Source organism: Pogonomyrmex barbatus, unplaced genomic scaffold, assembly GCF_055798465.1.
Source record: "Pogonomyrmex barbatus isolate J1 unplaced genomic scaffold, ASM5579846v1 scaffold9, whole genome shotgun sequence".
NCBI classification, from domain to species: domain Eukaryota; kingdom Metazoa; phylum Arthropoda; class Insecta; order Hymenoptera; family Formicidae; genus Pogonomyrmex; species Pogonomyrmex barbatus.
In genome coordinates, this window is record NW_028297193.1 from 12,965 (window position 1) to 40,365 (window position 27,401).

The 27,401-nt window shown below is 29.1% G+C and overlaps 2 protein-coding genes across 3 annotated transcripts; one reads left to right on the forward strand and one right to left on the reverse strand.

Annotated features, from left to right (window-relative positions):
* Window positions 1–836: 836 nt before the first annotated feature.
* LOC105428970 (uncharacterized) lies at window positions 837–5,091 on the forward strand. Its single transcript, XM_011641604.3, has 3 exons — window positions 837–1,234; window positions 1,352–1,655; window positions 1,750–5,091. The coding sequence occupies exons 2-3, from the start codon at window positions 1,434–1,436 to the stop codon at window positions 2,605–2,607; spliced, it is 1,080 nt and encodes a 359-aa protein (XP_011639906.2). The 5' UTR covers window positions 837–1,234; window positions 1,352–1,433; the 3' UTR covers window positions 2,608–5,091.
* Pur-alpha (Purine-rich binding protein-alpha) lies at window positions 4,380–26,268 on the reverse strand. 2 transcript variants are annotated; one of them, XM_089084409.1, is made up of 7 exons: window positions 25,579–26,268; window positions 19,520–19,570; window positions 16,703–16,821; window positions 15,814–15,916; window positions 11,951–12,081; window positions 11,504–11,731; window positions 4,380–10,774 (listed from the first exon to the last, which is right to left on the reverse strand). In XM_089084409.1, exons 1-7 carry the CDS (start codon window positions 25,613–25,615, stop codon window positions 10,532–10,534), a joined length of 912 nt encoding a protein of 303 aa, XP_088940535.1. In that variant the 5' UTR covers window positions 25,616–26,268; the 3' UTR covers window positions 4,380–10,531. The 2 variants fall into 2 exon arrangements, with proteins under 2 accessions (XP_088940535.1, XP_088940536.1); XM_089084410.1 differs by having other exon boundaries at window positions 11,963–12,081; window positions 25,579–26,266.
* Window positions 26,269–27,401: the final 1,133 nt, after the last annotated feature.

Genomic DNA, 27,401 nt, shown 5'->3' on the forward strand with positions numbered 1-27,401 from the left:
TTTACATGTTGTATTGTTCTGTCTAAACCAAACAATGGGTGTAATATTTGTTATTCGTTCTAAAAAGTTAGAACGAAATTAAATCTTGCGTATTATATTATTAATAATATTAAGTTTGTATATAATAATATATATGATAATATATGTGATTTAAATTTCTTACCATCATTATCTTCAACTCAAAATTGATTCTAATAGTGGATGTGCAATTACAAGTTCATCATCATCAGAAGAATCTAATAATTCCATAAGAACCATGCGATTCGCCATGTTGTCTTTACACTGTTCTATACTACAACGTTCTTTATTGTCCATTTGCATTGTATCCTCGCTTGCACTAACTCAGTTTTAGTTCTATTCAAGTGCAGCATTATTGCGGAAATAAAAAAAAAAAAAACAAATCCAAAGATTCATTCGCCGTTTTAACCCCACTTACTCATTTTTCCAATCAGCATTTGTGCGAAAGTGCTGGTGTCTGCAAATGAGGATTAAAAGTAAATAACGAACGCTTTCCATTTAATAACACAAATCGACACAAGTATCGTTCTATCTTTTTTAGCTTTCATGATTAACAAGAACAAAATGATACTTGTGTCGACCTATGTCACTAAATGGAAAACGTTCGTTATTTATTCCCATCACTCATTTTTCACCAATTAGCATCCTGTGACAAAGCGCCGGTATCTGCATAAGAATCCAACTTAACGCAACTATTGCCTGTGTTTTTTTTATTGTGCAACCAAATTTACTGTTAATTTTGTAAACTTATTGTTATATCGTGTATCTAATAATAAAGAATATATAATTATATAATATAATTACAAATACAAACTCAAGTTTCTTAGAAACACCCCCTCCCATCATAATAAAGAACCTATCAGTAATAATCCACATCATAATTAAGCGGAACGATATGTTCTCTGTTTCCAAATCTAATACGTTACCTTTCTTAGATAATACATTATACATTTATCCTGATTTAACCTAGAATAAATAACAGATATATGTAATATAACGATATATGTAATATAACGTTATATAGATAGTGAAAAAAAATACGATGTTATATCCTTGTGACATACATCCTAACCTATATCTTTTCCTAACCTAATCCTCTACATCGACGATTCGCTATTCCTTTTACGAGACAGAGTGATGTTTTTACCAAACTTTCGTTTTATACAAAAACACATCAAATACATACACGTAATTATCGATCTTAAAACTGATAAAGGTATGTCCCACAATTATCAAAATATCTCATCTCTTTCGTTTATCTTCTATTTTCTTTTTAATAAGAGAAAGAAAAATAATAATTACGTTTTACTAATAACATTGTATTTTCATATAGGTTCCTGTTTTTTCCATGAACCGTAACTACCTCTTTCGTACATACGAGAAAATTTATAATTACGCGTTCATTCGCGTTGCGAATGGATATGAATATGGATATATTAAGAGCGATATTAAAGAGTTCCGATGATGCACGAGATACGATTCTACCCGAGAATTATGATAATATATCGCCAGAAAGTTTATTTTGCTTAGAATCTGATACGATACTGAATGCTTTATGTACATCGTTCCACGATCTTTTATATTACAAAGTATCCAAGGAAGCTTATCAACGTTATTCCATTCGAATTCTAATAATTGTATGTTCCATATGTGTTCCATGTTATATGTATATTTGTCTATTTCATCCTCTTTTACACTGTTAAATTAACATTTTATGTACTTATGTCACAGGATATCTTACGGAATTGGTGTGGAATGACAAATAATTTTAAAAATTTGCGAATATTCGCGTCTAAAGAAAATTGTACAAAATTTATAGAAATTCTTTTAAAGAAATATCTTACCGATGATGTTTTGAACGAGTGCCCTTCGACGGATGTTTTGATATATTTAATTACTGCGATAATACATCTGTCGACCATGAATACAGTTTTCGTCTGTCATGTAGATCGATTACTTGCGAGATTATCAGAATTAGAAGCGTGTAATAAAACTGAAACTTTATCATGTAACGTTTTACATTCCACTTTACATCTTAAATTGTCCACGAAAGAAAAGATATATACTTTACAAAAATTTAAACTAATAGAAAAACCTTTGCTCGACAGTTTTGTACACATGTTTTCTGATATAAAGGAACAAAATTATGTGAATGTTATGAATAACCAAAGCAATGAGAAATTAGTGAACGAATTATTAGAACTTACCATCGAGTCTGCGTATATTTTTCAAATAACGTTTAATTTTTTGAAAGAACTATTGATTCGACTGCGATATGCATCTGTAGTTCTAGATTTCATACATTTCGTGCTAAAACGAGTATCTGTTTGTTGTAAAAATCGTAATAGAGATATATTGGATCTTTACCCTAGAAAATTGCGTCCTTGTATAATTTTATTGAGAATAAGACCGGAACATCATACGGCACAGACACGAGAATATACATTGCGGATTATGAAACGGGTCTACGATGAAAACAAAGATGTTTCGTTGATCTTGATGTCTCACTTTTTTGAGTGGCTGGAATATTTTGCAAAATTTATAGTTAGTAATAAGCAAAATTACGAGGAAATTGTTAAGAAAGGGTAACATGATAATAATTATTTTTATGTAATATTAATTATTTTACGATTGATTGTGAAAACGTTCCTACATATCTTATCATTTTTTATATATTTTAACAATAAATCTTACTACAGAATAACGACAAAATATATATTTAAGAAAAAAAAATCATTTTATTTATTTTATAATTGAATAAATACTAAAATATTTTCGCTATAAATAAAATTGATTAATAAATATTGATATTGTAAATTCCTATAACTCCCACTAAATAATCATTCACATTTTTAAAATAAATCTTGAGTTATTTTCAACAAAATGTTTAAAAAAAAAAATACCGGTATATGATTTTTCAAATCGATACGAAATTATTTCACGGAAGGATAAAGGAATGACACCAAATATACACGTTTCATATTACCTAGACTATATGTTAAAATAAAGCTAACATTTTGTTTAAATTTATAAATAAATACTGTATGTAAATATTTTAATTTTCCAAAATAAAAAATAATTGTACCAACTATAATTCCAATATTAAGACAAATGTATATTATATAAACATGTTTTAATAAACTTAACTAAATGAAGTTATAATTATCATACATCTACGAAATATTTCACAAATATTTCTATAAAATTCTCTTTCATAAAAAAAAAAAAATCAAATATATTTCTAATAAAATAATATATAAAAGAAGAAAAAGATAAGAGTAATATCGAGACAAAAAAAAATTTAAATAAAATAGTAAAGCTAATAAATAAAAATATTTTTGTAATTAAAATAATCCCCGTAACGTTTATCTAAAATATATCTCGATGATGTCTAATTTTATTTAATTTTATATTAATTTATTTAATCCTTTTCTTTTTTGAAAATGCCAAATTTCTTTTATAAATTGTAAGATCTAAAAGGATAACAGAAAGATAATTTGAAAGAATAAAAAAAAAAATTTATTTTAAAATTGTTCATTGAGACGAAACGAAAATTAACATGTCTATTTTTGATGCGTATAACCCATTTCGTGAATCTCTTTTTCTACGAAAATAATTGTTTTCAGTTAAATATGTTTTCTTTAACTTTTGTCATTTTTACAAATACTTACAAAAGTAAAGAAAAGTAAAGAAAAGATAAAAGATACCTTGGAAAATTATTTCAAATTTCAGCGATCAATGTGCTGAATGCTTCTGTAAATTCTCGACTCTCTAGACGTCTTTAAGATGTATAAAATGAATACTCATTAATAAATCGATCGTTTACACCGATTCTAATATTTCGCTCTTGTATTCTTTAATATCGAACTATAAACCATCTGACGAGAAAATGTTTAGAAATAATTTATTGAAAGAAGAAATAATTTACGAATCTATTTCTGACGAATTATCCTCGAGTTTGTAACATTTCCAAAACTCGACTCGATATATAAGCATTTACATAACGATTAATGTTATATCGATGTATTGAGAGATGCGGATGTTTGAAAGATGTGGATCTAATATTTCAGAGTTGCACATTGTTAAACGTTCTTAATGTCGTCTAGTGTCGTTTAGTGTAACGCCTCTCCAGACTGAGGACGATGCACCGCAAATGCATATCGCGTTACATGTTCAACCGTCTTTGCGCTTTATATACAAAAAGTTTCTCAACAGACGTAAATCGTACTTTGCAATGGAAATTTCGCGATAAAAAGATGTCTCGAGTGACGTTACGATAATTTTTCGTTATAACTAGGTGTATCGTGCAACGCTTAAAAGGACTCGTATTGTGTACATGGGAAGATGAAAAACTTTAAAAGTTGCAACAGATTGTTATCTTTAATAAATCAAATGACATACAAAGGCCAATCGCAGCAATTCTCATTGTTTTCTGCAACAACAAACTTTGATTCTCATACCCTATTGATTTAATGTAATAATTTTTTGCAAGGACACGTGTATTTCTTCTGCGATTATAATTTCTTCTAAGGGTCGCAGTGTTAACGTGTTTAACGGCGCATCGTCCTTGCAACCAGCTTTTCACGATCTCATTTCTCAACTTACAAAGAGTAGCTCGCTTGTTTCGATTGTCGAGCTTATACATGTACACAAATTTTGCATTCACGCAGGCATACACACACGCGAGAGCGCGCCAGGAGGAAAAAAAAAGAAAATGCACAATGTGCCAAAAGATAATAAACTCTGCTCAATCTGCTCTATTACAAATCTTTATCAAGTAATGTCTAATTTAACACTGTCGACCAAAATCCTAATGGTGCGATTACATCCACCCCCCTCTCTCTCTCTCTCTCTCTCTCTCTCTCTCTCTCTCGCCTACCCCCTTCTCCCTCCTCCCCCTCTCTCTTTATCTCCATCTTTTTCGGATTTTCTCTTCCTGTTTTTTTTAGATCGCATAGATATCCACTACTTTTTGTCATTTTTCGGTCCTTTTTTTCTTTTTTGTGAAATAACATTTGACTTCAAATTTGAATTTCGATTCTTCCCCCCCCTCAAAAAAAAAAAAAAAAAGAACGCGAAAGAAAAAGAGAAGAAAATTTTAATAAAAAAAAAGGGGAGGGAGAAAAAAGAATTTAAATAAAATCGACGTTGAGAATAAGAGGAAATAAGATGTACGGAACAAACTATTCAATTCGCAAACTCGATTGATAAATAAATGCTGAAAAACGAAAAAAAAATCAGCTCATAAATGAGCCGATTCGATACAGTTTTCACTATTAATAATATCGGTACATGATAACACAGTGATAATAATAGATATTAATAGCTCATTGCATGGTAATACAAGAATAATTGTAATATTAAGAATAATGACAATATAATCGTAATAATAATAATAATAATAATAATGACAATAAGAATAAGAATAATCGCAGTAAGAATGTAGTTTTCATTCTTATCTGTTTTTTCTTTCCAAGAACCATAACTTCGCGCAACGAAAAAGATTAATATCGCAATTGACGAATCCCATAACAAAAGATGTCGCATTTTGCTTTACAGCGCAAACGTCGGTGTTGTTGCTACATATAATTGTCGCTTGTTATGCATCACATATATGAAAATTTTATGTGACGATAAAAGCATGTAACAATGAATAACACATCCGTCACACAGTGACGATATGTAACTACATTGAATATACAAAAACGCAAGTATATGGAACTCCGGCACCTTTTGGCAGATACTTTAATACTCTGGCAAAAAGGTCTTCCGTTCACCAATCGCGCAACGTTCATTCATAAAACAGCAAACGAAACACCAAAAAGCTACTCTACAACAACCATCCTTTCTTGTTACATGTATTATAAAAAAAGAAAACAAAAGATAAAAGAACATTTGATAAAGATAACTAATCCATGGTCATACAAAGTGCGTTAATTTATGTGTGACAATAGTAGTATTAATTTTTTTGTGTTGCTTTATTTCAATAGTATTTCTCTCACTAGACACAATTCAACATATAGAAAGTTCATCGTAATTATTTAATAATTGTTTTATTATTTATAATTATTTTCTTAAAGCTGTCTAAAGACTCACTGCGTGGCAGGAGCGTCATGTTTTTTTTTCTTTTATTTATTTTATTTTGCTTATTCTTACGTGTATCAGACGGTATCTTTTTATTTCTGTTTTCTTTATGTCTGTTTTTGCTTTTTCTTCTTTTGCGTTTTGTTTTAGTTAGGTACGTTTGTAGTTGTCCTTGCTTGTTAACAACACGTTTGTGTTGTTTTGCATGCACTATTACGCGTATGCATTTAATAAGACAGTGTCTCCTTTTTCTAGTTATACCATAGAAGGATGTGTGTATGTGTATATATTTATATCTTAATTTTACTACTTATGGATGTTTTGTGATTTGTAATTTGTATAGATCACAATATCATACCATCTGCCCCATTGAACAATTTTCTATAACACTTCTTTGTCATTCTCATTTACAACGCTTCTTTGAACACTATACAATGTTTCTGCATAGATAGATTCTTGCTGATCCCACTTCTCTTGAAAAATTCGATTATATTTAATGATAAATAATAAATGTAAAATGTGAATATATGTAAAAGTTCGCTAACAAAAAGTAGGATATATTTCACTCATTGCTGACTATCAACATATGATACACATACATGTTACGCACGCACGCACGCACGCACGCATCAAATGAGTTATTAGAAATTATTATTACGAATAAAATATGAGTTTTTTTAAAAAAATATTTCAAATAAAATTCACTTAGTTTCTGAGGCATTCTATAATCAGTATGATTTTGTTCCAAATAGAGATACTTACAAAATTATATCTATTTCTTATAATTAATTCACATCTTTTGTCTTTTATATGTATATATATATATATATATATATATATATATATATATATACACACACGACTTCTCTCTCATTATTTTTATAGAGAATATTGAAAAATGAATAATGAAATGTACTTTCATATCTGAATATATTCTATCGTTAAACATAAAATGTCAGATAGACACTTACTATTTGATGCCTTTATCTTAATAATTTTATATACGAAATAATACGAATTGATTAACAATATTATTCTTTTGCACATAGGCACAACGTATCTGTAATATATAATTGTGCTTTGAATATAATTATTTATTTTTCACATTAATCGATTCCTTTTTTATTATTTTATATATAAATTTATTAATATAAAGTTATCAAAAACTAAATGCTTTAAAATAAAATATTAATAATAAAATATTACGAGATATTGATCTTTTTACATGCAGAATAATAAAGAGAATCAAATCATGTGAAAAAATATATATATTTCCATTTAAAAAAATACAAATAATCTTGAAAAATCTTAGAAACACTTTTATCTGAAACAATACTATACTGATCGTAGACTGTTCAAACGCAACTAAATAAATTTAATCCGAGATATTTTCTCACAAAACTCATATCTTATGATTTATTGGGGATTATAATTTCAAGCTTCTTTTTATTCTCTGATATATCTAGTACGCTATATGTGTTTGTAAATGTATCATTCACGGTATGTGTAAATGACAATAACCAGATTGAAATAATTGTATTTAAAATTGATAGGACCAAAATCTTTGTTTCGATAAGTTTTGTATTTCCTCGTGTATATTTAGGAAATCATTATTGTATAATTTTTATTTTATATATTTATCAAAACTTACGTGCTAAGTAAATTCAGACCAGCCGAAATTGCAATTTTAGAAAAAAATGCAACCAAAGAGTAACATTTTATCGAAATATAAGTTTCACTAGAAAATAAATAAAATTTTTTTTTTATTCTTTTTGTATCAAATGCGCCAATTATGTGTCAATTATGCATTTAATTAAAGTTCAATTAAATAATATTTTTAATATGCATCTATATGCCTTTTTCTTTTTCTATACACGTTGCTTGCTATTTATTCGCACCAGTGCGAAATATAAATTTATGTCAGTTTGTCATTTCGATTGAAAGAAAAAAAAGAAATATATATTTTACATTATTAATATTAGCACAGCGTTGCAGAATTGAAGCGTATATTAAAATTCCTTTTCCTTGTGGAAGATAACTCGATTGCATTATTCTACTTTTCCGTTTTGTTAGTTTTCCATTGTCTGAAATTCTATTATTTCTTCTTTTTATATATTGTTCATTTTGTTTCATCTTTTTTTCTGTGTCCCGAAGAAGGGACCTAAGCAATTGCACTAAGCGGTTTAACAACTCAATTTCTCAATTTAATTAATCGCGCATCGTCAAATTCGCACAAATGCCTAGGTCCGTGGACATTGGCATTTCGTTACAATTATACAGTTATATAGATTCTATATAAATACCTATTATGCATTCATATAATACATACCTAATATGCAATTGTGTTAGAAGTCAATCATCGCACAAATTTATGTAACTTAATTTCATACACATACATACCATCTCTTATATTGTTCATTCTTTATGATGAAATATATCTTTTATCTGCTTTATATCTCCAATATATATATATACATATATATATATATATATATATATATATATATATATATATATATTGTAGATTCTTTATGAAAAGTGACGAAATTGCATGTTGTCATTAAAGTATATATGCACGTGTATATGTATGCAAGTGTCATGCGATGTATGTGTGTACGCACGTGCACACGCGTTTTCTGAATTTCATAAAGAACTTTTGTGTGTGTGTGTGTGTGTGTGTGTGTGTGTGTATGTGTGTGTGTGTGTGTGTGTGTGTGTGTGTGTGTGTGTGTGTGTGTGTGTGTGTGTGTGTGTGTGTGACTATATATACATTTTTCATACAAATCTATGAAAAAAAATATATTATATTAATATGTATTAATATGATTTTTCTTGATGATTATTCTCTTCCCGTTGACATCCTTTTCGTTCTCTCGAAATATTATGTTTCATTATTTTTACTAGAAGCATCGTTCAGTTTTTAATAAATATGTGATGTTGCATAGTGCATATATTTATAATTATATAAATATTCGAACAAAAGATGTTTATCCTGTCCTATCCTTGTGTGTGTGTGTGTGTGTGTGTGTGTGTGTGTGTGTGTGTGTGTGTGTGTGTGTGTGTGTGTGTGTGTGTGTGTGTGTGTGTGTGTGTGTGTGTGTGCGTTCGTGCATATGTGTGTGCGTACATGCGTGCGTGCGTGCGTGCATGCGTGTGTGTGCGTGCGCACGTGTATGTATGTTTGTACATACACTGTTCAACTTAATAATTTATTACCACAGTAATAAATCGCATTCTTATCGTCGAACAAATGCAGTGAAGTCGCAATCAGCAATATTTTATCTACATCCAATTTGCGACTTTTGCTTGACAAGTGTTGACCGAAAGCGATTTATTCTGACTTTTTTTTTGTTAAATCGAAGAAAAACGTACATACTGCCTAGATAGATACAATAGATTTTTGTTTTTCTCGCAAAAATCGACATGTTTTTCTTCTTACTTTGATATAATCGTTAATACGTGATATAATCGTTAATATAACAACTATTTATTCATAAATTCTGAACGATCAAATTCAATTGTAACGTAATTCACACTACGGTCCATTTCCCATTATTCTCGTTTGTTTAACTCACACACGTAAAAGATGTAAGATGTAAAATACGTGCGATATTCAAACATTTGAGGATAAGAAGATTATACAAGAAAATCAGTAAAACTAAATGAGTGTGCATCCACGAAAAATTAGGAAATGAACGGTAGTACTCGTAACGTTGATCAATGGCAACTCGTGTTTGCCTAAAAAGATTTCGCTACAGAATCGTTATATTTTCGATTTTCTGTATTGCGTATTTTTTCTTTTTCTTTTCTTTCTTATGTTATTTATTCTGTGTTAGTCGCACGAGCGGCAGTGACTCATTTTCCCTCCGCGCGCGCACGCACGCGCGCGCACGCACACGCAACATGCGCACACACACGCAACATGCGCACACACACGCATACACACACGCGCGCACATACACGCATCGTCATCATCATCTAATCTTCTTCTTTCATATTTCTCGTTTTTAAGAGACGTACCAACAATTGTGTATTAATAATCATGTCACGCACCCGTCTTTCGCGTCTTTTTTATCAAATCTGTGGTTATACGAATATATTCAACAATCGATTGATATCCTCTGTGATATAATGGTCATATTTCAGGCGAGTTTTGGTGTTTGCGCTTAATGGCAAGTATGACGGTGTGATGTGACGATGGCAATGACAGTGATGTTTCTCAGATGACAGTGAAAATAAAATGGTCTTGATGATATAATGATGATCACATTGATGATAATGTTGATGACCATGTCGATGACCATGTCATAGCTGAATTATATGACGATGACAACGATGGCATAGACTCTGACAAGTTCCATTATACTCCGCTTAATGACTTTAAAACGAATTATAATTCCCAAATGTTCGAGTTAAGTTAAAGCCTTTTTCACTTGATTAAGGGAGAGTCTAAATTTGGATTGGGATTAGGCTGCGTATTCGAGGATGGCGATGGTACCTGTGCCACCACCGAGCCTTTCCCCTCGGATAATACATTTCCTCCTCCGCCGCCGCTGCTGCTAACACCACCGCCGCCTTCCTTCATTTTCTCACAATAATCTGCAAAAATATCACGGAAACGCGCCCAGGATTTTTCCGGTACTGTGATAGCTGTCCTAAAGTTCGTCTTCACCTGTAAAAATGTAATTTAATATTGTTTATTGTAGAGTTATAAGATTTATTGTAGACGCGATATTAAACTGATTACAAAGCTCATTCGTTTCTCCTTCTTTTTGTTTTATTTAGACCAAAAATATAATAAATATAAATTTTATTGATTAATTTAAACGTAAAAGTATTTTTGAAAAATGTTTATTTAAGGAATACCAAGACTTCATAATTTTCCAAATATTTTTATTTAAATATGTAAATAAAATTAGAGCGTTTTTAAATGTAAATTTAAAATGCTGATTATATTTGATTATATATATTTAACATTTATATATAAAGTTCTTTTTTTTAGTTTATATATAATAGTAATATAGAAAAAAATTAAGAACTTTTAAATATAAAATTTTAAAAAAGTGCTAAATCGGAGAAAAAAATTGGAAAAACAAGAAAACTTCATGAAATAGATTTTTATATTAATATTATTATTTATATTTATATAATTATATAAAATTTCGAGCTTTTTATTTTTAAGAAATTATAAATTAAAAAAATAAGAATTAAAAAAAATAGATGTCATAAACGTTAAAAAAGTATTAAAATTGAAATAAGAAAGATTGAAAAAAATTGCTTAAAAATAAAATCTATCTAAATATTTGAACATCTCGAAGCAAAATTTATATAACATTCTAGTGCTGCTAACTTTTGATGACTTATTTGTATTAATTCTTTTGCTAATAATGCGTATATATACCTCGGAAATTCTCATATAGATGCCACGATTGTTCTGACCGATATCAAAATAGAAATTCTTGCTATCCACGCGCATATAACGACCCTCCGGTAAGTCACCTTTGAAGCCACCGTCATCTGTCCCAAATTCCTCAAGAAGATCCGTTAATGCATCACGAAACTCTATCATGCCTTGTGCTGGTATTGCAATTTGAGTCCTAGGTCCACCCCGTGTTATCGTTTGCGACACCTGGACAAAAAAACAAATATTATATAAGATGTTCTGTTCCCATTGTTGTGTCATTTGAATTTATGAAGCGAAAATATATCAGATAACCTTTCTTTATCAATATTCCTGGAAAATCTCATTTGTCATCTTTTTTGAAAAACGCAGACCTTTTGAGATGAAAGTCGACAGAAATCTTCTTATGACTTAGTGTAGAAAGTAAGTACATTGGCTGGTACATACAGGGTGACTCACCCGCAGGAAACGGCCGCGAGAATTTTCCTTGAGGTCCAAGTAATATCGTCTATTATCCTTCACCATCATTTCAGATTTAAGTTTTCCATCGTCTGGCACATTTTCCGGATTTGGTGGACCTGATTATCCGGAAGAAGGGAAGAGGGATGCAAAGATGTTAATAAATCAGTTCTTTTTTCAATAGAACATAAAAACTCAATAATTTATGACAGTTATCGCAAATAATAAAAAAAATTATTTATTATATTTATTATAATATTTATATTATAAAATTTTGATATTTCATCAACAAATACCAAATTAAAATTTTAATATTTTATATATCTAAAGTGTAATATTTGTATAGTCAAAAGGGAATGATTCTTCACGTAAAAATCAATAAAAATAAATTAAATAAGCACAGATAAAAATTTGAGAATAAATGAAATTTGAGAATAAATGAGAGATAAGTGTCAGATAAGAGTCATATTAATAATGTGCAATACAATATTTTGTTGCGATCATCTTTTCTTGCCCAGCAAACATGCCATTTATTTATTAATCTTGAAATGTAGTAGTTACAAACCAAAATTACGGTTATAATACTACAATTATTAATTGATAATAAATTTTAAAACATTATTGATATTAATAAACATCTTAAAAAATATCGTTAAGGCTTGAATTGATAAAGAGAGAATCCCCCATTACAGAGAGAGAAAGGTAGAGTCCTAGGTAAAAGTCCAGATTTTAATTTTGACAAAGATAATTTTTTCACAACAAATTATTTACAGATTTTTAATATTACTTATCAGTATTATATTAAATTAAAATTTGTGATATTATAATTTCAGCTCTAATCTGTGACTATATTTCAAAACCGATAAATAATTAGCGCGTAGTTTGCTGCTAGAAAAATTTATCGTAAAAAAATAGAAAATGTTACATTGCATCATACTATTAACAATGCTAATTCTTATTAGCATTTATCTCTCACTTATTGTTTCAATAAAAAGATATACAATAGATTTTTTCATATAAAGTTTTGTTTTCAAGATCGATTTTGAAAATTTGTTGAATATATATACAATTAAATATTGATGGACATTTATTTCATAATTCTAATTCGTTATTTCTATACGCATTAATATGTACAAACATCGATAGTGATGATTTATTTTTTATTTACTCATTTCTCTTAGTCTTTATTAAATAATCACAATCATATGCAGTGATACCCATCACAAAAAATTGAAATAGCTCCTATGTAAAAATTAGATGTTTTTATGTGCTAATTTAGCAATTATTAGCAATAAATTACAATTAAAAGTGGGAACAGAGGCTAGTTTAAAATATATAAAATTAGCATCTTAATTTATTAAAATAACATATATAATTAAACAGTAATATAGTAAAATTGTACTTTTTATATGCTTTCAAAAACATTTAATTATTGTATCTATAATTATATAGAAGAATTATATAGAATTATCGTATCTAATTATTGCATCTAATTATACAGAAGATACATGTAAAAAAATCAATATATTAGAAGTAAAGTACCAATTAAAATAACGAACTGCTTCTTAAATTCTAAGATTAAAATGTTTGTTGATTTATGTTTTTAGAAAATGCACAATAAATTTTGCTCATCTCTTTTAATCACAAGTTTACTGTTTATATATATATATTACTAAGAATAAAGTACTAAATGAAATATAGTAACAAATTGTTGCTAAACTTGAAATGTGCATTAACTTAGGTACTTTTGAGATATGCACAATAAATAATTTTGATATGCATCTCTTTTGGTTTATATATATAGGATACTCTTTTTCATCAAAACTATTTTCATCTTTTGTAGTAATAGTGTTAATTTCATAAAGATACATATGTTATGTCTATTGTAAATAGCTAGTACCAAAAATAATTTTTTAATTGTTATCATTCTGACCAACAGAGGTTATATAAAGGATAGAATAAATAATGAAATAAAGGTAAGATAAATTAGGTAAATTTAATTTTTTTGTAATATAAAAATATAAAAATCATGATTATTCTCGATAATTGTATAGCATTATTTAAAAAATAGTCCCAAAATAAAAATAAATACTCTCGAATTAGTACTTGAAATGTTAGTTTCAGATGTAATGTTTCGCAACATAGACTGCAATTTTTGTAAAACTGATGTAATAACATCGCGTAAACAAATTAATTATTATTATAAAAGACTAACATTAGAGAAACTAATTAATTATTTTAATTTCATCTCTAATTTTATAATTCTATATAGATAATTCTAATCATTAAAATACAAAAATGCTCCAGGACAAACTGAGACATCAGATTTACGCGATATTCTGCTCTGTCTCATATAAGTTTTCTTAATATAAATTGCCAAATTTCAACAAGTTGATAGTTCTATGTGAGTTTTTAAAGTTCTGGCAATATACACATATTCTGGCAATATACATTATTTTTTTCATTTTTTAAATAGTTTGTGCCGTCTAAGGCAGGGTTATGCCCAAGAAAGATCTACCTACGTACATACGTACATAAGACGCTATAATCGATTTGCTAATCGAGAGTTTTATTTATCATAGAATATTTATCGTACAGGTCTAAATGTATTTAAACTGTTCTTCTAAAGGATTTTAATAATAAACATTAAAATTTTGATAATAAACATTTAAATTATTTAAATAATTTTTTTTTAATCATTTTTATCGCTCTTCAAGGCTGCAGATATACATACATATAGGATAGTCGATCTTAGATAATATTGAATATTTATATTTGGAATTTTTTATAAAATACCTAAACACGTCCAAAACTATATAAGAATTATTTTTTGCATACAATTCTTAATAATCAATTAGTATCTCATATGTAGCATCCATAGATAGTCTTTATCATTAGATAAAAATTATTTAAAAAATAAAAAAATGTTTATTGCTAAAATTTTTTAGAAAATTTTTAAATATATTCGAGGCAAATATTTTATGATAAATAAAATTCTCGAAAGATGATCAATATTTCATTCATAAATATGTCGATAGGTATGTCTTTCTTGAATGAAATTCAAATTATTAAATAAAAAATAAAAAAACAGTAGCAATTGTCAAAACTCTTAAGAAAGCATTTAAATATATTCAAAATATAATAAATATTTTTATATTATTTTAAACAGAACTAAATAAAAACTCATCTCGTATAGACAATAACCTTTTTTGAGCCTTTTTTGAGCAATAAAAATTACTTAAAAATAAAAAAAATAACATTTATCATCAGATCTTTTTCTACAACTCATATAGAATTATAAATTTATTGAAATATAATAATGAAATGTAATATTGAAAGAATTCGAGCGGGAAAAATGAAACGCTGTGTGAAATTGACATTTCAGTTTTGCCTGGGAATACAATATTTGTACTTTTACGAGTCAAAACTTTTTTATTTAATTTTATCTAATTTGTATAAAGTTATAGAAATATAAAAATGTAGAAATATAAAAACTAAAGTTTTCAATACCTAATAAGTTTACAAGAAATGATATGTCCGTATTGCACATATTAGATTGTAATATATCATATCACTCGAGTATAGAGACTTCAATAAAAATGAATAGAAAATAAAATTAATCATATGCAGTTCGGATAATTTTTCAAAATTGATTTTGTCATAAGTTCTTTTTTTTTCCAGAAATTGTATTATATACATTTTTTATTTATTTTTACGTGAAATATTATTCTCTTTTCAATTGTCATAAATTATATTTCATATACATATTGGTTATATAACCGAGAACAATTAATAAATCAATAATCAATAATACTTCTTTAATTCTGATTGGTAGATTCTCTATAATATACCTAAAGATGCGTAAAAATCGCTAAATGTTGACAGATGGTCCCGAAATTCGGATGCTGTACTAAGTGCCAGATAAATTTGGCTTCTTCTTCCATCTGCTCCAATCTAGAATTAAAAAAGACAATTGCGAAATGGTACATTATTATTATTATTATTATTATTATTATTATTATTATTATTATTATATTATATTATATTATAGCATATTTCGCATAATGCATAGATAAAATTTTACGCTACTGTCTATAATTTCTTAGTGTGTATATAATTTTACCGAGTATGTTCGTAAAAGATATTTAAAAACGTAAAGTTTTAAAATATTATAAATTGTAAGCTTTGTAATACCAGAAGTTTTAAATAATTTAATGAAGAAAAATTCATTAAAAAATAAAACTAAAAACATTTTATAATATATACAATGACAATTTCTTGCTTAAACATAGTTATCTTCAAGTCAGATGCATCTATTTGTGTATACATATATATATATGTATATATATATATATATATATATATATATATATACACACATATGACTGTTATTATTTTTATAATAAGATTAAAATGTTTTTGAAAATTCATAAAAGAGCAAAACAACTCTCAAAGTGAAAATTATGTTTAATTATTTAAAAATATATTATTATATATTTTATAAAATTTTAATGATGAATTTAACAATCGTAATTTACGAATAGATGCAATATATTTGATTCGAAAATAACTCTTTTTAAGCGAAAAAACGTTATTGATACATACCGTATTATTTTTATTTATTAAATTTTAATTTAAAATATTAGATTTTTAACATTTTGTTATATAAATAATAATGTTTTAAGATTTAACATTTTTTTTGTACGGGAGATTCATGATAAGAATTAAAGAATAAAATACCTCAGCAACTTTGATAAATCTTCCACGTCTGTTCTGTTTTACATCAAGGTAGAATCTTTTACTTTGAATTTGTAACATTTTTGTCGCCAATTCCTGCTCACTCTGCTGGCCTTGCTGACCTATACAGACAAACACAGTTCATATAGTTTAATATAATTCGTTGCACATTATATGATTAAACTAGTAGAAATTAGTAGAAACTAGTAGAAACTTTAAGTTTAAAATTAAATTAGATAAATATATTACTCATTTCCCAAAATAATTATTTTTTAAATATATGTTTTGTTTCATCAATATCAAACAATAGCAAATACATACATTATACAAATTATGAAAGATTAAAATTTATATTTTATATTATAATATATATATTATAATATATTATAAAATATATTTTAGCGCAAAAAATTAATAAAATTTTGATATATCGGTATTTTAGTTTGTAATTCCTCTATACGGAAAACATCAATATAATACATAAAATTTGTCAGTTTTCGATATTAATTTTTTGCAAGTAGGCATGTAAATTGGAGATTAAAGTTAATAATAAATTCACAATTAATTATGTCAAATTTATTTTAAATTCGTTTTTAATGATGTTAGATGATTTATAGAATGACACATCACCGAAGAAAAATCACCGATTACACACGTCATTATTGGTTCGATTTAAGAAGTACAGTCATAAAATAATCGCCGTCACAGATAAATACAATGATAATGACGAGAATGAACATAAAAAAAACGACATGATATTTAGAACATTCAAATATCGAACACGAAATCGTACGTAAATGACGCTCTGATCATTCATAGAACCCGCCGTCATGCCAATGGAATGCGCGCATTTTATAGTAGTCCGAGCCAATCCGCAGCCATCGAATGTCGGTTTTCACTTCTAGAAGTGATATGCAGCCACGTGACTTCACATTTTAAATCACAATGCGCGCGCGTGGCAGAAACGATGAGATGATTTCTCCCACCACTATTAGTTGTGTCTATCGACATAGAATGACGTCATAACCAGCTGACTGCGCTTTAGTCCGGTTCTTCGCCGCGCGCGTGCGCATCACATTTTGTTTCTGGCCGCTGCTTTCTTTATATTTTAATTCAGTTTCATAAATATCTATAAAGATTTCAATTTTACGAGACTGGAAACTTTCTCTATTGCTATTATATTTTGGCAAAATTATATAAATATCAAGTTTGATGTATAAATAATTTTAAAAAAACAATTCTTGAAGATATGTTAAATGCAGTATGCAAAAAATTAAATTGTATAATTAATATATTACATACTTTTTTATGTATGCTTTTCCGAATAAATATCACATTATTTTTTTTCGATGTAAGATATATTTTCTTAAAATAATAAGTTCTATTTAAATATATTTCTTAATTTGTGAATTGCGTATTTATATAAAACGATCGAAAAAAACTCATAAAAAAAAATAATATATATAACATGGATAATTTGAATATTTTGCATATTGCAGCAAGTTACAATAATTCCTGCAATATCGTAATAGTTGTGAAAAAGCATTTCGTATAAAGAGCATAAAAGTTACATTTATTTATATTAGTTTTATTTATTGATATTAATTTCTCTTTCAAAATTAACTAAATATAAAAACTAAGATGTCAAACTATTAGTTAATTGTTAAAACTATGATTGATTAAATTCTCTTCTTTTCTATTCTTACAATATCTTAGACATTATCAAATTATTAATAAACAAAATTTATTTTACTTATATATATATATATATATATATATATATATATAATATAAATAAATATATCATTTAATAGATTGAGAAAAGTTTATAAAATCATTACTTTTTATATTTCTTCCTTATATGCAAACATTAACACAAAAAAATAACACTAAAGCTTAAAATAAAATAATGTATATTAGATGCATATTATTTGTTAATTTGTTAATTATTATTGTAATTATATTTACTATTTAAATCATACTATATTTCTTTTTATTTTTTAACATTTTAACTTTTTTAAAAGTTGGCAAAAGTAATTTTTTGTTAAATAGTTAGAGCAATAAAAACCAAAATTAGAACAATAAATTAATAGAGAATAAATTAAATCTTCTACATCTCACGTGATTATGTCAATATTAACATACTAGGCATAACTGTGCGTAATTATCATAACATTCCATTTTATCGTATATTTTAGTAAACTAACATCCCCCGTTGCGGCTTCGCTCGCAATAAAATAATAATAATCTGTAAGTTATTTTTTTCAAAATATAGCCAATGTCATTCCAGGACATACAAATAAGCGCCTGTTAAAGTTTAATTGCGATTGGTTTCATAGTTTTCGAGATTTTTGTGTTCAAACAAACGCTATCTCTTTATTATATTAGATGTAGATTTCGTATTAAAATAATAAATTTAAAATTAAAAACATAGATTTAAAGCATAATTAATTAAAGAAATAAAAAAACTATAATAAGTAACAATTATAAAACAGATCACTATAGCAAATTTTGCCTATACTAGAAGAAAATAATTTGCATTAAAAAAAAAAATGGGGATTAAAATGGGATTAATATTTAAGAGATTAGAGGATAATTGATTGATTTAAGATAATTATTAATATTTTTAATAATTTTTATTAATATATTGTTAATTTTAATTAATTTTTTTGATAGATTGGATATTATAATATTTTATTTAATATTTGAGGTTAGATTAATTCTTACTTTTTTTAAAAAAATGCATTATGAATTGTTATATATTTACTTTAAAATTCGCTTATTTTTTCGATTATTATTCAATTAGAATAGAATACTCACCGGAATCGAAGTCAGCACCTCCAGCATCCAATCCACCTGGATTCCCATACTCTGGTAAAACAAACAATGCGATTAATTAACAAAGGTATCATTATGATTAGAACAGCAATTAATACATACATACAGGAGTTTTTTAAAAATTTAATTGATACAAGCAACATCTTATTTTCATAAAATAAATGTTATAAAAAAATTGCATTACAAAATAAAATGAAAAATAAAAGACGCGAATATAAAAATTAATTAAGATGATACAACAATATGATCAAATGAAATATAATCAAAAATCTAGTGCTTTTTTTGTTGCTAATTCGCAATTTTGTTGCTTTATTTGCAATTTTATTGCTTAAGCCGATTCAATAAAAATAGTGACTATGTCAATTTAATTAGCCATCGGGAAAAATAGAATAAAAAAACAAAGACTTATCTCTTTAGAATTATTTTATTGTTAATTAATCGCTCCATTGTCAAGTTGGTCGCATCATCCTTAATTCAAAATTATCATTCTTCAATTATGCTGAACTAACATAACAAATGTTAAATGTTAAATGTTAATTTTATTAATCTTTCTTATATCATATCTCTCAGCATTATATCTTTCTAATTTTATTGCAAAATCTGATTAAATCCGATTTTGTTGTTCCACCTTCTATCTTTCGAAAATTACTTCCATTTAGGGGAAAAATAATCTACAATTTCTTTCGAAAATATTATGATAATCGTCATAAAATACAGACTTCTCTTTGCAAATTAAAAAAAAAAAGATGATTTTTTGATTTTTTTCGACAAAGCTACGACATATCAAAATTATCTATATATTTGTTCGATTAATGCCAGCGTAAGCATTATCCAATGCGCACCAAGAGAAGGATCAGATTTTGTGCATCGTATTCGTGAAATTTTGAACGAAATTTATCTATGCAATAATTTTGTTGACTAGCAACATGACCGTGTATGCAATTCGATAATTTTTGTGACAATATGTATGCAATTCGATTGTCACTACTCAAAATGATTTACATTTCTTATTGTTAATATTAATATTACTATTCTAATAAATACGATAATTTTCATATGCAACATGATCGTGTATGCAAGTATGATTGTATGTAAAGTGACATGTATACAATAATGTTTGTACGTAATCGCTCTATGTGCAATATGTGTAAAAGTAAAAGTATAGGCAGTCTCCTAGTTTAAGTACTCCCCAATTTCTCTACGTAATTAATAACAGACAAGAGATATAATTCTGTTAAATTCTATTATATTTGTATTTGTCACGTTTATTCACTAACAGCATAATTATTATAATTGATTTCTGATCAATATTATATATACAATATAATACGAGATGTTATGCAAATGTTATATAATTATTTGTCTTCTGTCAGAAAATGAAATGGTCACTAACACAATCGATATCGCAAGATTCACAGATGCAATTCAAGTGGTCATTTGATTATCTGTGATTAATCAACTTTAAAATTTCAAAAACTATTGATTAAAATAAAAAAATGTACTTTTATGAAGTATTTGTTCGAAAATTTTCTTTCTGATATTCTAATTCTTGAATTTGGAAACACTCTACATATAGAAACAAAATTGTACATAACAGTACATAAGAATTTGTTGCTAATTTATTAGTCTCAACATATTTATATATCCATACACAAAAAAAATATATGTATATAGAAATACGCAAATGGCATTAAAATAATGTCCCACTTTGGTATTCTATTCTTTTCAAGGATGAAAAAGATGACCATATAAACATAGATTCAAAAACTCTTCCTTTCCAATATAAATATGTTTTATTTACGATGGAGTATTTTAAAAATCTTTATAACTAACTTTAAAAAATTTCCTTCTGTAACAATACACGTTTCAGAGACTGTCGAAAACGTTCAAAAATTCCTGATATATTTCAAATTTTGTCATATACGGTATGTAATAATCCAATTTTTTAATATTTCCAAACTATCAATAGCGTTATTATCATAAATTCAATTTTTTAGATATCTTCACAAATAAAAATCCAAAGGAGTTAGATCAGGAAAGCATGCAAGCCGTACAATTAATCCTCTAGCAATACCGATTGGTGTAATTATTATTAATTCATTTCCGAACAGTTCGGCTACAATGAACCAGAGTTCCAGTGTGGATAAATCACATTGCCAACCACGGTATGATTTATAATAGTTTGTAATAGTGTTGAAAGTTCGGTTTCCAAAACGGAAACCGAACTTTCCGAACTTTGTGTGTAATTTTTATCGTTAAGTATAGATGGAAGAAAGACTGGTCCAATAAAAAAAATCTTATCTTCAATAATTCTAGCCCATGTTGCAAAAACTGATGTTAATGTATTAATCAGATTAATCCTAATAGATTAATCATAATATGGGTTTTCATATTCATAAGTATTGATTGTGAAATTTTACAGCGTCTCGCGTAAATTTTGCCTTATCTATATCTGTGAAAAGTATACTTTAAAATGTAGTATACTAATGCACTGTTACAGATACTGACAAAAGATTACTCGTAGTTGATAATCCGCTGGCAGAAATTCTTGTGCTCTCTGTTATAAGGGTATAAACGATTTTCTCATAAAATTTTTCGTGTAGTTTCACAAGAAACATTTGTATTTCTAATGCGATCTATCTCGTGCTGAGTTCTGGATTTTCTTCGATGTGCAAATATCTGCTCTTCAACTCTAAAGATTTGAACATGTCTGCTTCGAACTCGGTTAACTATACTAGATGAGAGAGATCCAATTTCTTTAAGCTAACGATGTATCAAAAAAATTGTAACTTTTGACAAAATATCTAAGGAAAAATCTCTTGATAGACATGCCAAGCTTCCGCAGTGTCCCCATCAGCACGTCCATATATAAAATAAATATCTGTCGATTCGAAATTAGAATAAACCATCCTGATAACACTGTCTTAACTAATTAAAACGTTTAAACACAAATTGATTTACAATATATGCTGTCTTCAATATCAGGATGCTTTACTACATTATATATTTCTAACAGAAAAAAATATTAACAACAATATTCATAATTTTATGTAACAGCTATTTATAAAAAATTTCAATTAAACAAAACGGTACTTATATATCGGAAAAAAAAGACTTATGTTTATATGACATTTTTTTCCTTTTCTCATCCTTAAAAAAAGTAAAATACGCTATCAAGAATCACTATATTTAAATATCATTCTGCGTGCGTGCGTGCGTGCGTGCGTGCGTGCGTGCGTGCGTGCGTGCGTGCGTGCGTGCGTGCGTGCGTGCGTGCGTGCGTGCGTGCGTGCGTGCGTGCGTGCGTGCGTGCGTGCGTGCGTGCGTGCGTGCGTGCGTGCGTGCGTGCGTGCGTGCGTGCGTGCGTGCGTGCGTGCGTGCGTGCGTGCGTGCGTGCGTGCGTGCGTGCGTGCGTGCGTGCGTGCGTGCGTGCGTGCGTGCGTGCGTGCGTGCGTGCGTGCGTGCGTGCGTGCGTGCGTGCGTGCGTGCGTGCGTGCGTGCGTGCGTGCGTGCGTGCGTGCGTGCGTGCGTGCGTGCGTGCGTGCATGTAATCAAATTAACAAACCTACCTCAAAATAAAAAAAGAAGAGAAAAATAATAATATGAATAAAATTAAATTTAAATCATCAAAGATAATTTTGTAGTATTGCCATTTCTCGAAGACATTTGTGGAGTTGCTAGCTCGATATTAAGCTGACAGCTGAACTAAAATAAAAATGAGTAACATGGAATAAGCTATTAATATGAAATAATGGCTTATTGATTATATTAAGCATTGCATTTTAACAATCGCTGAAAATCATTACAGTTGATGCAAAACGTACTATATTAAACAATAAAGCTGATACAACAAAATCTTTAATATGAATATTCATTTACTATATTTTTATGTTCCTGAAGATATCACGACATTGTCTTAAAAAGTCAATAAAAATGTATTAATTTTCCTTTTAAAAATGCTCAAATTTTCTTTCCTTTGCAATTTCTTGTAACTTAAAATCTTAAAAATATGTTTGTACAAGTATTTATAACAATGTTGAAAACTGACTGCTTCTATGACTGTGACTTCTATGACTAAACTACACAGCCGTACACAATGGTCTAAGCGCATGGAGCATGCCTTTGTAATAGAGTCTTTTTTAATTGTTGATTCAAAAATTTCTTGTTTCTCCTGTTTCTCTTCATTTGATAAAACATTTGAAATTTGTGTCCATTCCTCAAAAGCATTTAGACGTACTCTATGTGAAGAAGAGGATTGTTGAAATCAGTCGAAAATATCGAAAAAAAAGTCAATCAAAAGAACAAGACTGAGTCATACAAAGAAGAAAAGATAATATCACAGAAATCAATTTTCAAAAATTTAAAGCTATAGCATTCTGGAACATTTTGCATTGTTTTTTTCTTATTGTTAGCAAAACATGGTTTGAAGCAACAAATCACCATCAATATTATCAAAATTGTGAAAATTGTGTAAAATAATGAATGATCTGCACGAATACTTGCTAACTTCGAAAGGAGCAGTATTCATAGCCATTCTTATTTAAGAACTTAAGATTTTAAAATTACATTTTAACCAATAATATGAATATCAGCTTAAAATGTCAATCATTAAACCTAAAATGAATCGATCACAAACTCGTATTAACACCTTAAAAGATTACTTAAGATAGCCTCGAAATAAGAATGGACTACGAATAAGTCTAATTTATTTAAACGAAGAACAGACAGTATCAATGTTCGCTACAAGATGTGAAAAAGAGGTTAGGAGCATGTCAAAAGGTGCGCGCATGTCATAACATAAATCGAAGGAAAAGAACAAGGAAGATGAGAGAGAAAGATGAGAGTCTCGATTTTGGATACGCGAGAAATGCAGAAACGTAACTTGATGCACTATTCGACAACTTCTTGTTTCGAAATCAAAATATGTATCATATTGCTCAGTGTGCAAGTAAAAATGAGTTGAAGACGGGGGAAAAATTGTCCGAACGATGCGTGTATGAAATTTACACAATTGTAACTATTTAAGCGATCGGCTGCATTACATATGTGCATGCGTTTGTGCGTAACATGCGTTAACCTAATAGATATATGTAAAATTGAAAATAAATAACATCATATTTGCACTCTTCTGCAACTAAAATGAAAAACTATTTCATCATAGTTTAATCGTACGGAAACTGTGTTCGGTTTTACACGTGCAATCGGCTTGAAAATCTGGTTTTGATTTCTTATCAATTTATGAAAGAAAAAGAGAACAGAAAGATAGATGTACAGGGAGAAGGGAAAGCGAGAGAGCGAGAGAGCGAGAGAGAGAGAGAGAGAGAGAGAGAGACGCAAAGAAAACCAACATTGCGACGCACTATCAAAAATTGCAAATACCGACATATGAGAACGATAGAAAAAATATATCTCTGTATTGTATTATAATATGTTGTGTATGTGTATATGGATACGCGAGCGCCGCATGTGAATGCGTGTCATATAAAGAGCGAAGAGGAAGGGAGAGGCTCACGACCAAAGGTGTAAGAGAGCAAAGCATGTGGGAGACGAAAGGGGGCTATCTTCTCGACCGACATGTAGCCGGCCATCTTGAATCCTGGATGCCGTTGAAAAATACCGATTCTTTTCACGCAGCGCTTGACAGACCGGCCGCATAGATACGAATAATTGTGCATGCAAGCAGATGTAGATGCATTTACTGCATCCCGCATTCTTACGATTAAAATACGTTATCTCTGGATTTCTCGCGATGAAAAAATAAAATGAAGCGCGGAGAATTTATCATTCATCAAACTTGAAGACGAGCATTTACTCGTTCTCCCTTGAGAAATACGCACGAATGCCACGCACAAAAAGTACCAAATACTGAATACAACGAGATCATGGAGGAGAAAAATGTTGGTTAATAGTGCAACTCGTTTTCACTCCGTTCGATGTGATGCTACCAAGGCATAACGGCTGAACAATCACAAGAACGAGAAGAAAAAAAAAGGAAAAGGAATATATGAACGTTCGGTTGTAACGCTTCGTCCAGTTCTTACTTTGCGGCTGATCGTCCAAGCTCTCCCGGTCGGACATTACGCTTCTTATGACACGTTCTTCTTTTGGTTAGATTTCCACACGTTGTCTCTTAATTCTTCTAAGCGATGAGCTTCTGTGGCCGAAAAGTGTAAAGGGAGATGAAATATATACGGAGCAAAAAAAATAGAAAATTCCTCAATACACTAGTCCGCGAAGCACGCGCGCGAGACCCCTTAGAAACGACGGCAATGACGATAATCTCACTTTTCAGATCGCCAATCAGTTAAATCTTCACACAAAAACCGAACTCTTTTCTCATACCGCAGCCAACACAGCGCACCGTAAATTTTGCACTTTCTCGTTTTTTTTTTTTCTTCGTTTTTCCACACAATCACGGTCCGACCGCCAACCAACCAACCAACCGACCGATCGACCAACCAACCTACCGACCGACCGACCGACCGACCGACCGAACGAACGAACGACCGACCGACCGTCCGTCCGTCCGTCCGTCTACGGCACCAGTCGCCACCACCACCACCACCACCGCACACGCTCGTCTAGCTCGCTCGTTCGCTCGTTCGCTCGTTCGCTCTACTCCGACACACACACCGCCACTCTTCCGCACATTCGCGCTTTCCGACTTGCCCTTGCTCGTTCGTTCGTCTTTCGCTCCTCCGCCTTCTCTTCAATCCCCTCTCTTTCCTCACACACGATCAGTGAAAGCAAGAAAAATATATGAGTGACAGAGAGAGAGAGAGAAAGCGAAAGAAAGATAGTATATATAGTAAGATCGCGCACGCGTCTATATACATATAGTGAGCCGTATACAGCTTTCACATATAAAGCTTTCGCATATATGTGCATACAACCAGTCCTATAAATTTGTCGAGTGCATACGCATGTATATTGGTCTGTTTTTTTTTTTGTAACTGAATTTTAGTATACGCTCGTTCTACTTAAAATGATATAGATATATTTGAAGTTTGACAAAAGCGAAATAGAAAGTTTAGTGCAGTTCAGTGTAGGAACAAAAAAACAAACCTTATAACTACGTTTACACGAGTAACGATGATCCGATTTATCAACAATCATGTTACTTATAACTACTAACATAATTGCCATATAAATGTATTGATTTACACTTGTTTGATTACCAATTGCAATAAACCATTTATACATTTTATTTTAATAGTTATAACTGTAGATCTTATTAAACCGGATTATCGACTATGTTTATAACCATAGTTATAATTACTGACATAAAATGTTGTGTAAATAGCAGTTACACTAATTTTATTATATCAGTGTAGCAATACCAGTATAAACTACCGTTTACATGACATTTTACGCTAACGGTTATAATTATTGTTATTAAATCGGATTTCCGTATAAAGGTAAACATCATTGCACAACATAAACGTTATCAATGATTCCTATCATTGAAGACAAATATATATAATACATCATTTTCTTTTTCTGTATAGTATTTGTTTTTTTTGGAGGGGGGGGGGAGAGAGTTTATTACAATGATTTTTTCAAAGTATTTGACCTACGGACTTCTTATGTACTGAGTACAGTATTACCAATAAGATCACTCCTCGTATCGGTATCTTTGATCTCTGCATCTTAGATCACTTGATTATTCCCTTATGTTAATAAGTGAAAGCAGAAATGAATATAAGAACAATAAATGCCTTGCTTAAGTTGTATTTGTGACTTTGTAACTCATTTCTATATTGCTACTATGGCCAATATTCATAGTCAAATCTTAAGCGGCGTCTATAAGTGTCGGTCCACAATAAATATTTAATCTTTAAGCCGTAAGAAATTGACTAATCAT

Coding starts and splice junctions, on each gene's coding strand:
- LOC105428970 (XM_011641604.3), top strand. CDS start 1,434: ATGGATATGAATATGGATATATTAAGAGCGATATTAAAGAGTTCCGAT. Junction 1,656..1,749: donor CCATTCGAATTCTAATAATT/GTATGTTCCATA, acceptor CTTATGTCACAG/GATATCTTACGGAATTGGTG.
- Pur-alpha (XM_089084409.1), bottom strand. CDS start 25,615: ATGTCCGACCGGGAGAGCTTGGACGATCAGCCGCAAA. Junction 16,822..19,519: donor AGGTGCTGACTTCGATTCCG/GTGAGTATTCTA, acceptor TTGTCTGTATAG/GTCAGCAAGGCCAGCAGAGT. Junction 15,917..16,702: donor GATTTATCAAAGTTGCTGAG/GTATTTTATTCT, acceptor TTTTAATTCTAG/ATTGGAGCAGATGGAAGAAG.